This window comes from Grus americana, chromosome 6 (genome assembly GCF_028858705.1).
Source record: "Grus americana isolate bGruAme1 chromosome 6, bGruAme1.mat, whole genome shotgun sequence".
NCBI classification, from domain to species: domain Eukaryota; kingdom Metazoa; phylum Chordata; class Aves; order Gruiformes; family Gruidae; genus Grus; species Grus americana.
The window spans coordinates 22,285,245-22,296,842 of record NC_072857.1 but is presented as its reverse complement, the minus strand read 5'-3'; the positions used below and the strand labels follow the sequence as shown (position 1 = coordinate 22,296,842).

Below are 11,598 nucleotides of genomic sequence, written 5' to 3'. Positions count from 1 at the left end.
GATTCAATCTGCAGTAAATAGATCCAGATTTAAAATTGTTTCTCAGATTCCTCAGCTGACTTATTCTCCAACATGAAAGTCATACACGCATCTCACTCCTTAAGCTTAGTTTCTTTGACTGAAATTTTACCGTCATGTTCCTGCCTTGGACAGAGTTAGGGTTTCCTATAATGACTTCCTCCACAAGTATCCTGGGGTCTAAACAGGATATCCCCCTATTCTGGGGTCCACTGAAAACAAAGTCCAAGAAACGTGAAGCTTTGCTTTGTTGCACACAGCCTTCTGTTCCAGCCCCCACAGGTGCCAGTCTCTGTTGGCCAAACTAGAAAATGACACAAGTTCTAAAAAAAAAATAAAAATTAGGAGAGCTTTATACAAAGGATGCTTGACAGTATTTTAGTTTGGAAAATGGGTGTGTGCCTTCAAGTTTCTAAGCCTGGCTTCTGACAGCAACAGGCTCTGAAGAAAACACAGAACTTTGAAGAAGATCAGAGGCTATGCTGGAGGCAAGGTCCCTCCTGCAAACTGAGGGCCAAGTAGAGCTGGTTTTACCTCCCCTGCAGTGTAAAACAGTTGAATGTAAGATGGACGAACTCCTTCACGAGTGCAGCAGTCACCTCCCCGAGGAGTCTCTTCCCGGCAGGGCAAAGAACTTTTGGAAGGAGGGGGAGGACCAGCCTCCTCCCTCATCCAGCTCCCAGGGTCGCCAAGGGAAAAGCAGCGCCTAGGAGCCACCTTTTAAGACCAGGTAATGGATAAAGGCAAATTTCTAACAGCCCCAGCTACAGACAGGCCTAGCGGGATGAAAGTTACGTGTGAGACGCGCAGCCTACAGGGCCAGGCCGAGCCAGAACGCCACACCACCAGCCGCACAGAGCAGAGGCAAACTAGTGGGGAAAAAACCGCCGAAGTCGGAGCAGAAAGACAGAGGCAGAGGGACCGTTACAGCCTCTTACCGGGTACAGGGAAACGGCTATTTCACGAACCGGCTACGGAGAAGGGCGGCTCCCGCATGCGTGCGGCCAAGCCGGCCCTCCCTGCCTAAAAGAGCGGGCGGCGCCCGCCGGCAGCTCCCCGGGGCAGGGCAGGGCGGGGCGGAGCACTGTGCTGCGCCGCTATAACAGCCGCGGCACAGCGTCCGTCCCTTCTCCCTCAGTCTCTAGTGCCGTTCGCGCTGCCAGGTACCGCCACTCTCCCTGCCAGGGCCAGCAATGGGCAGGGCGGCTCAGGGCCGGGGCGCTCCCGCGTGCGCTGCTCGCCGCCTTTGTTCCTTCTCTGGGGGCGGAAGAGCCCCGACATCCCGGGACAGCCAGGCCGTCACCATCGGTAAGGATCGGTCCTTTCTCTCTCCGCAGACTTTGCCGTTTCCCGGAGAGGCGGGCGCTGCACGCCGAGCCGGCCCGCGGCGGAGAAAGGCCGACGATGGACCGCGAGGGACCGGATGCGGCCCGCCGCGAGGCAGAGGTGGAGCGCGGCCGTTACTTGGACCGCCGGGCCGTGGCCCAGGAGCAGCTGGCGCAGTGAGTCCAGCGGGGACCGCCCGGCGGGGCCTTTGGGGAGGTGGGAGGCGAGTAGTGGAGTTTGGGTGAAAAATCTTCCCGTGGCCAGCTCCGTGCTGTCAGGACCCGCCTGCACCGCCAGTGGGGTGGCGCGCCGGGCACGCCCGACAGGAGGGTGGGTTACTTGGGGTAACCCAGCCGAGGCGGCCCCGCTCTGGCGGAGCAGGCCTCCGCCCGGGCCGCAGTGGGCCTCCCGCGGCGGCAGCAGCGCGCCCGCTGTGGTGCCGTGCCCAGGGCTGCGTGACTCGCTTTTAAACCATCGTTTCTGATCCTCCTCACTCAGTGGTTAGGCTGAAAATCTGTCACCTCTCCTCACCTTCCATTTCCTCTGTGACTCTGTTCTCCAGCTTCAGAAACGTCTTCTTGCCAGTGGCTGTGTCTATCCTAACAAATTAAATAAGATGGTTTACATTCTGGCACTGAGAGCAAGTGGCTTGTCTCCCTAAGGCAAAACTCTTTATTATTGCTGCTTCCCCCAGCCCAGAATAATTCACAGATCCAGTTAGCACAGGCTGATGACCATGGCCATGTGTTGCATGGTGCTGTGGCACTGCTTGGAAGACAGCTAGCAAAGGCTCAGCTTGTACAGGGAGTGGGCTAACAATTGAACAGGCTAATCAAATTCAATCTACTACTCAAGTCCATGTGCTGGTCATGTTTGCTTTTGCTAGTATAGACTTAACCAGCACCCTTGCACTAGGACTGAGCTTGGCCAAAGGATTTGCAGCTACCTTTCAAAAACCACTATTCTATTTTTTTAACTCTGACATTGTACTTTTGCTTCAAAATACTGTATTTTTTTTTACTGTTAAAGTACCTGTAGATGTGCAGAATCCATATCTGTTCATTACTTCATGTGATCCCTAGCTTGTTTATTCAAGTCCTTTTTCCGATTCAGAATAAAGGAGCACAAGCATCAGGCAGAGCTGGCCAAGCTAGAAAACAAAAGAGAAGGCGAACAAATCCAGAGATTGAACCAACTGTACCACTTGGAAATTCAGAGAGGAAAAGAAAAGGAACAGGAGGAAAAAACTGAACGCCAGAGGCTGCATCATGTAAGTAACAGGAAAGCAGACAGTTCAAAACGCTTTTTTGCCTTGGCTGGCTGGAGTGAAATGGTTGCATTAGGCCCACAAATAAATGGGCCTGTTAGCAACAGGAGGTTTGCTAACAGCTTCAGTAGCATTGGATCATATGTCTACCCTGCCAGTTGCAGACCATGTCTTTCCTCTGTGCTTTTGAGAAAGTCCTCTTGGAAGTTGCAGTGTGACACCTGAGCTTTGACTGGTCTATGACGGAAAAAGTCTGCTGTAGGCAGCAAGGAGATTGTCCTTGACTTGAGAAGTGGATTTAGGTTCCATGTACCTGCTCTGTTTTAAGTCCATTTTCCTTTATTAGGAAGAGGGAATAGCCTGAGTCTGAAAATGACAGTATCTTTTTAACTTGTCTTTCCCTTTATGAGTGGAGAGGTTTTAGAAGTTTAGTCAAGACCTACTTACCACACCTACTGTTTCCCTCTCCATGCCTGCTTGAGCAGGGAGACTGAAGTGAAGGTACTGTGATGATTCATTGGCGTGTGAGAGAGTAAGAGGAGAGAATTCCCATGGAAACCCTACTTGCTTCCTGCCCCCCCATATACCTTCTTACCTCAGTTATACAAATTTTACCCCATTTCCCTTGTATATGCAATAAAAGCTAGTGGGGAAATAGAGGAAAGAATATAACTTAAAGATACTATGCTTGGGTCTGCAACCACATACTAATTTTACTTTTGTGGTAGTTTGTGCTAAGTAGGTCATAAGAATTCTCTTCTGTCTCTGGGTTTCTATCTTCTCTACATTCTCCACTGACACAACCAAAGAACTCTTATTATAGGCTAGGCCTGAAGTCTTTGCTAGATTTTCCCAAAATCTCATTCTACATAAAAACAGAAGTACTTTTCCATTTAAACAGGAGCATGTAGCTGAACAGAAAGTAATTAAAGCTGAAAAGAAACAAAAAGATGATGATGATGATGATCGGATTAAGGCTTATATTAAAGAAAAAGAAATGATGGCTGATCTGTCAAGAGAAAAAGATGCAGAGACTAATAGGTGGGTCTTGGGCTACAGTTTTCAGTGTTAAGATTCAAACATGCAATTTAATTTTGTGACAAATGTTACTCTGAATTTTTATATCAGCAAAATCAGAACTTTGTGATGCAAGCAATTTTTCTGTAATTAAACCTTGAAAAAGAAGTAGACAGTCCAGAAGAAATGTCTACCAGTTCAATCAGTAATTGGTGCTGTTGGGGGTGGAAGTGGGATTGCTGGCTTTGTTAGGAGCAGCACCTCAGGTAATCTGAGTGGATATCCTGGTGCGTTATGGTAGCTCACGCTCTCTTGCAGGCTAATACAACAACATAAGGACAAAGCTTTTGACCAACTAACTGCACAGATGAATGAGGCATGTAAAATTGAAGATGATCGTCTTGCTAGAGGAGCTGCAGAGGTAGAAGCCGAATACCAAATGAAAAACAAAGAGAAAGAAGCAAAGAAAAAGGCAACCATTGAATCTATTGCTGAACACAGAGCCACTGTGGTAAGAAATCTAGCCTGTTCTTAGTCCTCTTTGTCATATATTTGTACTTCTGAATACCTTTTAGAAACATCATAAATTCTAGCACGGTTGTCTTGAGTGAGGCGTAGATGCAAGTTCTCACTTACTAGCTGTCTCTCATTTTCCACCTATAGTTTCAAAACTAATTCCTTAACAAATGTGCAAGCAGTACATGTGATAATCCTATTTGTGATGATAAATTAGAGTTGGAAGGCCTCTATAATTGTTGGTAACTTGTGCAAACATTTTCCAGGCTCTGCACTACTTTCTCCAAGGAGCCTGGCCCAGATCACAACTGGTGGCTCTGGTGCCATGCGTCAGCATGCTTCAGCAGGTCTGCTGACATCTTTCCTGGGCTCCTCTCTCCCACTTCCCTGTTGGGTGCACATCTGCCAGGGCCACTGAAAACCCTGGGCTTGGACACTGGCCAGGCACAATGACCGTGCTTATCAGAACACTGATACAGGGCTGCTTCTGTTGAAAGATATGACTGCTGAAAGATATGACTTCCAAGCTAGCAGGCTATCTCCTTAGTTAACTTTTTTTGTGTATTTTATAAAATACAGATGAGGATGAAAGTGGAAAAGGAGAGAGAGGAAAAAGCAGAGGATGAGAAGGATCGTAATCAGTGGATGACAGCAGATCGTATCTACCTGGAAATGGAAAAAGCCAAGAAACAAAGACAACATGATGCAAACATGGAAGTACAGAAAATTCAGATCCAGCAAATGGTAAATAGAAGAGCTGTGCCCTGTCGGCCCCTTCAGAAAAAAGCATGCTTCTACAACCATAGTACTGTATCTCCTGGGTGGGAGAGAAAGAGGAAGCTTGCCGTGGGCATGATGTGTGCATTTTATTTTGTGGTTTTTTTTTTTTTACCTGATGTTGAGGACCAGCCTCCTCCCAGAGCAGTGGAACAGAAGCCTCTTCCAGGCTGACTTGGCCCATACTGGTTGGGGAGAAGTACCTGGGATGGCTTGGAATAAGAAAGAGATCAATAATGACAGATCATATCCTGTCCTGTGTCATTATGCCTTTTTTTTTTTTTTCAACAATGCCACTACTGTTCTCTTGTATCTTCTGGGCAGCTCACCAAAGAGCAGCAGCCAATGATGATGTTCACTCAGCTATTCAATGTACTCTTTTTGTGGGGGGTGCGGCAGGGGAGAGGAATAGGGAAGGATATTTGACAAGTATCAACTAACGTACTTTTTCTTCATCAGGCTGAAAAGCAGGCCAAAAAACAGCAGGAAAAGCAAGCAGATTTGGACTATGATGCTGAGAGAGAAGCTGCTTTTCATAAGGATCGAGCATTTCAGCGATGAAGGCAGTGAGTAACTGAATCAGTGCCATTACTGAATATAATTTTTATTCTCCAAGCATCCAAGGAGGGAACAAGATGTAGGCTCCTTATCTACGACAACTGCAGGAGGGGTAGAGTATGTATGTATGCAGTATTTAAAAAAAAAAAATTAAAAAACTGGGGGGAGGCAGGGAAGATTGTTGATGTAACAACATCCATGTTCCTCCTGCCAAAGGTACATGAGCCCCCAGCTTGCTCAGGGACTAAGCAAACCCTTGGCACTGTGTAGGAGTATTACAGCTTGTATGCCCCTCAAAGCCCTGCCTGAGGGCAGGGCCAAGAACTCTCCTCAGAGCCCGCACAGACCCAGGCGTTGTCTTGGTTGGTCAGTCCTGCTGTGGTCTGGGCCGCTGCGCTATTTTTGCCAGCAGGACATGGCTGGGTGGAACTGACTGACTCTCTGTACCCATGTCAGCGTGGCCCGTAAGGGGCTTGTTTGTGGAGTCAGGAAATTGCTGCTGAGAACTTGACACCCATGATGCATGTGTTTCGGAGATTTTGCCCTGAATAGCTCTAGCCTGGTGTCAGGGCTGAACGCCCATCACTGGCTGGAGCACATCTTCCTGTTTAAGTTTCATCCAAAAGGGTCCAGTTTGTGATTGCTCTGTAATGTGAACCAAAGCATAGTAAGTAGGAACAATCAAGAGACTTTTCTAAAACTCACTTCTGACGTAAAGTGCTAACACTGCTGCATTATCAACTAAAAGTCACACAGTTCTCTCCAATTATCTTTGAGTAATTGATTTTGGAAATTATATATTTAAGAGACAGACATGGCAATTACTTGTGAAATTGCCTCTAAATACATTTTTTCTTAGTTCACTAATGAAAAATTTATTTCCCTTCTCTCTGAGCCAGTGCTCCTTTTACTACTTCAAGCTTTTTTCAGCAAGCAGAAAAAACGGAAACTTTTAATAAAGCCTTTTGATCACAGAAGCTGGAGCCTTGAGAAGAAGCGTTGTCTACAGCAGAAGTGGTGCTAAAATCTGCAGAGCTTGATAATGCTCCAAATGCATCCTTAAGTGCATATTTGCACATGCTCACTACCATACAACTGGTGAGTTAAATGGGTTTTGGTCTACCTCCACAGCAGCAAGAAGCAAGGTGGATTGCAGCCTCATTTCCTACTCAGCTTCAAGAAACGCCCTGTCATGCAGATTACGTATGTCTGCATTTGAAGTCTACAGCTTATACCCCTTTTACTTTGAACATCTACAGAAATGTTTGACTCAAGTACCAGAAAACAACTCTTCCTTTCAGTACACCTAGAAGGATGCAGGAATCCTGTGTAATTTTAAGGCATATTTGCTAAATATGGATTTAGTTACCCAAATTCAGCATGAAAAAAATCCAGTGTAAATCATGATGTCACTTTACTCCATTGATTTTAAGATGCGCATGCTTTGTGTGCTTGATTTAAATGACTAACCCTAGGTAGTAATCCTCTATAAAACTAGGCAAAAAACCCTCAAGTATTTTAACATGAAGAGATAGTTGAGGTTCTAAAATTTTCAGTGACAAAGCATTTGGTAACACTTCATTGTCTTTTACAGTTGTCCTACATGAAAGGCAAGAAATGGAAAGCTGCTTGCAGGAATAATACAGAAGACTAAAATGAGTTTGATGTTTATATGTGGAAGAAAAGACAGGGAATAGGCTAAGAGAACAGCTCCTTGTGCAAGTAGAAGCTGATGGAAGCTATTGAACAGACTGAGATTAGAAATAGAGAAAGCTGGGCTCATTCAGTCTGACAATGAGGAGACCAAGGAGTGATCTAATAAACAGCCTACAGCTGTTTGAGGCATAGTTACAACTACAGTGGAGTCAGGTGATTGACAGAACAAATTGTGACATGGGACATAAGGCTGCGCAGTCAGCAAAAAGTTGCTTCAGCAGGAGCATAGTGTGATGACAGTGGATCAGATTGGCCAGAAGTGGTGGAATTGCTGCCTGTGAAGGCTTTGAAGATGTCCCTTGTAAGGCAGGAGGTCTGTCTAGCTGACCACCAGAGGTCCTTTTCAGCTACTATTTAAAGATGGCAACAAATACAGGGAGATCAACTGCAGCTGATAGGGGAAATTGCTGACCTAGAAGACTTTGCTAATTGAGAGGTACCTCTAATCTAATGCCTAGCATCACTACTTGTATTAGTTACTAGCTGAAGTTTTAATTAATAGCTAGCAAATCAGAATATGCTTTGAGAAATAATTTGACTAGTGCAGTTTAATTACTGTTTTTGCTCAATAAAGCATGCTCTCAGCTGGTGTGCTGCTTTAGGAGGTTGTAGCAGATAAAGCCAATACCTGTTATGTTTCTTATTAGAAAGCCAAGGCCTTAGAAATGCAAGGCAACCCTCAGAGGGACTGAAATGGAGACCTTAAACTGCATTTTTTTTCCAAACCTGTCACACAACTCTGGAAGTAGAGCAGCAACTTCAGTTTGCACATGTGAGCCTCCAGGCTTTGACACGGTATTCTCCCAACAGTAACACAACTAGTACCTGTGTGGCTAGGGTACCCATGTAAGACAGTACTGTTGTCACAGATCTAATACAACTCCTACCTAGAAAATGGAAGAGAAGCTTTCTAAAATGCCTCATATTCTAAGGGAATGTGAGTTAACTCACTGGCAGGTTTTTACTGTTAGGTAGCGTTCCAGGTTGAAGTTATTAGTTCTGTTCAAGTTCTTTTAACATTACAGTCTTTGCTACTGCTCAGCTCTGAGGACAGTGTGAAGAGGACACCTACCTGGAAACAAACTACCCATGAACAGAAGAGTTGGCACCATGGGACTATTAAGAGTGGATATTTCCATGTCCCAATATGGACTGGCTATATGTTCCTGAAAAAGAAAAGAAAAACAAAATTTTCAAAGCTCACTGGTTGTGTTAGGTCAAATCATTTGTTCTGTTTCAATAGCTAAACTCTTTCAGGTACCTGTTAGTAACTTATACCTTTCTGGTATCTCTTGAATGGTAGAGTGCTGTAACTAGTCTGCAGTCTTCCTCCTTATTCTGGCAGTGCATCCTTGTCTCTGATGCTGAATCTTCCTTCTTGTTCTGGCAGTGCATCTTAGAGAAGGAAAATTCACTACTTATAAATAGCTCTCATAAAAACCCTGAAACAACCCCAACACACACAAAAAGCACCTCATTGCTGAAGACTGTGACTTCAGAGAGAGTTGAACTGAAGGCCAGAAGTATGACAAGACCATATGAGATGTCCCCCAACATACGAAGGACATGGAGCTGTTAGAGTGAGTCCAGAGGAAGGCCATGAAGATCATCAGAGCACCCCGCATATGAAGACAGGCTGAAAGATTTGGGGTTGTTCAGCCTGGACAAGAGAAGGCTCCAGGGAGACCTTAGAGCAGCCTTCCAGTACCTAAAGGGGCCTACAGGAAAGCTGGAGAGGGACTGTTTACAAGGGCATGGAGCGATAGGACATGGGGTAGTGTCTCTAAACTGAAGGAGGAGGGTAGATTTAGATTAGATGTTAGAAAGAAATTCTTTACTGTTAGAGTGGTGAGGCACTGGAACAGGTTGCCCAGAGAGGTTGTGGAGGCCCCATTCCTGGAAGTGTTTAAGGCCAGGTTGGATGAGGCTTTGGGCAACGTGGTCTAGTGGAGGGTGTCCCTGCCCGCAGCAGGGGGGTTGGAACTAGATGATCTTTAAGGTCCCTTCCAACCCAAACCATGCTATGATTCTTTGGAATGATCTTAAATTAATTCCTTTGTTTATTTTAAATATAAAGTTGTGCCATAGGTTTTGTTAAACTTATAATGTTTGTAATTCCCTTTATGTTCTTGCACTGCCACCACTACAATCTAAGCTTCTTTTTGGTGTATCATGGCCTTTGGCATTAAGAACTAGATACCCAAGTGGATACATAAATGATTCAAACTTGCCCTCACATCTGTTACAGAAATCTCTAGAAAGTAATCTTAAAGAATAGTTGTTCATAGCTGGTTGATACTGTCTTGCATAAACCAGCATGACACTTCTTATTCTGTGGGTTTCCTCCTATCCAATACATTCTCCAGAGAAATGCACAATTCTGTTAGGTGCTGAAGGGCTTGAACATCAGAACTGCAGGTCCAATAAAATTCAACATTACATCTCTGTTAACATACTAGTAATTGCCCCCCCCTCCAATGAGTAGCACCTGGTCTGACCCCTTGTTTATGTAAAGGAAAAGCAAGCAGGGGTTAGAAAGCAGCAACATGTACTGGAAGAAGCAATAGTTACTGGACAGACTGGAGACAGGATCAAAGGTATGAGACTACCAAGATCTTGGTAAATACAAATCCAGCAACTGGTACAGTGGCATACTGGACAAGGGAGAAGCTGGACTTTCTTTGGTAAAGCTTAGTATTACATTACTGCTATAGGACAAGTATTTCTGCATTAGTTTCAGTTACAACCCCTCAGTGCATATACAATTAATTGTACAGTAGTTACTAATTATACAGTAAGACTTAAACTCTGTTTCTTTCTTCTTCAGAAATACATCTGACAGATACTTCTGGATTTACTAAGGAATAAGAAGCTAGCCACTGCCTCCTTACAAGTTACACGTGCCTGCAAAACCAATCAGTGCCCAATAACTGAAGCTAACTGGAGCAAGTTACAAGGCACGCTGTTTGCCAGCACCTGCCTATACTAAACCTCAGCGCAAGAAGCAAGTATCATAGCTACAGCCATAGCTTGCAACTGTAACTACTCTAGTGTTATTATGGAACAAAGCAGTAGATTCACTTTCTAGGAAGTTAAGAGGTAACAACCAAAGGCAAACTATGAATTCATGTGTACTTTACTCTTCAAGTATTGCTGGGCCTCCAGGCTTAATTCAAACCTTATGTTTTGGCTTAAAAAAATTCTTACTGAGCAAATAATAAAATTGAGTGAGCTGTTTAAAAACATCTGCCTGTAACAATAAGATCAATGTTGAGTGTACCATTTATTTGTGACAGTTTTCTACTTACTTTTACTTTGGAGAATGCAATGGAAGATAGGAATACTATCTTGAGAAAGTTGTGGCACTGGCTGAATCTAATCCTTTATGGGAAAGGGATGTCTGCAGCAGGACTGTATGTATCTAGCACTAAAGTTTAGACCAAACTGACTGTAGGGAATGGGAAAAGCACTTTCTTGCTTTCTCCTAAGCCCTCTGCTGCTGGCACAGCCAGGTTTCCAGGCTGGGATACTAGTGTAGGTGACTTTTTCATCAAAACTTCTAAACTGACTGTAAGCTGTCCTACCACGACATTTAAATTCATGTCAAACAGGTAGTTCTTCTGTAACTAATGAAAACAACTCTGCTTCACACACACATACGCAAGACTGTTGTGTTTGTGTAAGTACAAGGTCGAAGTTTGCAACTAGCAAAAAAAATTACTAAGACACTAAACCAGCTTCATTACATGGCTGCATTTTTATATGTTACAATATGCAGGTAGTGAATAGGCTGTCTTTTGTCAATTCCATAACAGAAACTCTAATTCCATCTGTAACTCAATACTATTATCCAATTTAGTATGGAATAAAACCCTGACTATTCACATCTTCAGTAAAAATGTATAGATCTTGGTTTAACCAAAGAGGTTGTGTCCTGACATTAAATCACGACACCTCGTGAATCTGTAGAAGCAGTACTTCCACTTCAAAAGGCTGGAGGCTTGACACAAGTACATTTCCACAAACAGATTGTACCATGAGACTCAGAAGTGAGCGTTACTCTAAATACAGAAGACACTAATACTGCAAGAAGCACACATGGCAGAGATATGGAATACACTAACAAATATGCACCAAAGCATTTATTTATGAGAAGTACTTTTAATACACAAGTTGTACATTTCGTATCAAGAACTCATTCTCCCAGCTGACAATTGGAGCATCTTCCCTGTTGGGAATTATAAATTAGAAAATGTCCAAAAGACTGAGGTTTGCAAATACTCCGCTAAATATTACATGCACAATACTGCCTGTATAATTAACCACAATTCTTTTAGTGGTGAAGGAAACCAGTTATCAGCTAGCTCCTCTTACCACTGATCATAAATTAATAGGCCTAGCTT

At 44.1% G+C, this 11,598-nt stretch overlaps 1 protein-coding gene across 1 annotated transcript; it reads left to right on the top strand.

The window, feature by feature from the left end:
• The first annotated feature begins 900 nt into the window (after nt 1-900).
• On the top strand, nt 901-10,457 carry LOC129208189 (cilia- and flagella- associated protein 210-like). Its single transcript, XM_054830519.1, has 8 exons — nt 901-1,181; nt 1,356-1,520; nt 2,458-2,614; nt 3,513-3,652; nt 3,947-4,139; nt 4,724-4,888; nt 5,381-5,487; nt 10,023-10,457. The coding sequence occupies exons 2-7, from the start codon at nt 1,423-1,425 to the stop codon at nt 5,480-5,482; spliced, it is 855 nt and encodes a 284-aa protein (XP_054686494.1). The 5' UTR covers nt 901-1,181; nt 1,356-1,422; the 3' UTR covers nt 5,483-5,487; nt 10,023-10,457.
• Nucleotides 10,458-11,598: the final 1,141 nt, after the last annotated feature.

Excerpts from the sequence above, each read along its gene's own strand:
- LOC129208189 (XM_054830519.1), top strand. The coding sequence starts at position 1,423 with ATGGACCGCGAGGGACCGGATGCGGCCCGCCGCGAGGCAGAGGTGGAG. Across the intron at positions 4,140-4,723 it reads CTGAACACAGAGCCACTGTG|ATGAGGATGAAAGTGGAAAA; the intron begins GTAAGAAATCTA and ends TATAAAATACAG. Across the intron at positions 4,889-5,380 it reads AAATTCAGATCCAGCAAATG|GCTGAAAAGCAGGCCAAAAA; the intron begins GTAAATAGAAGA and ends TTTCTTCATCAG.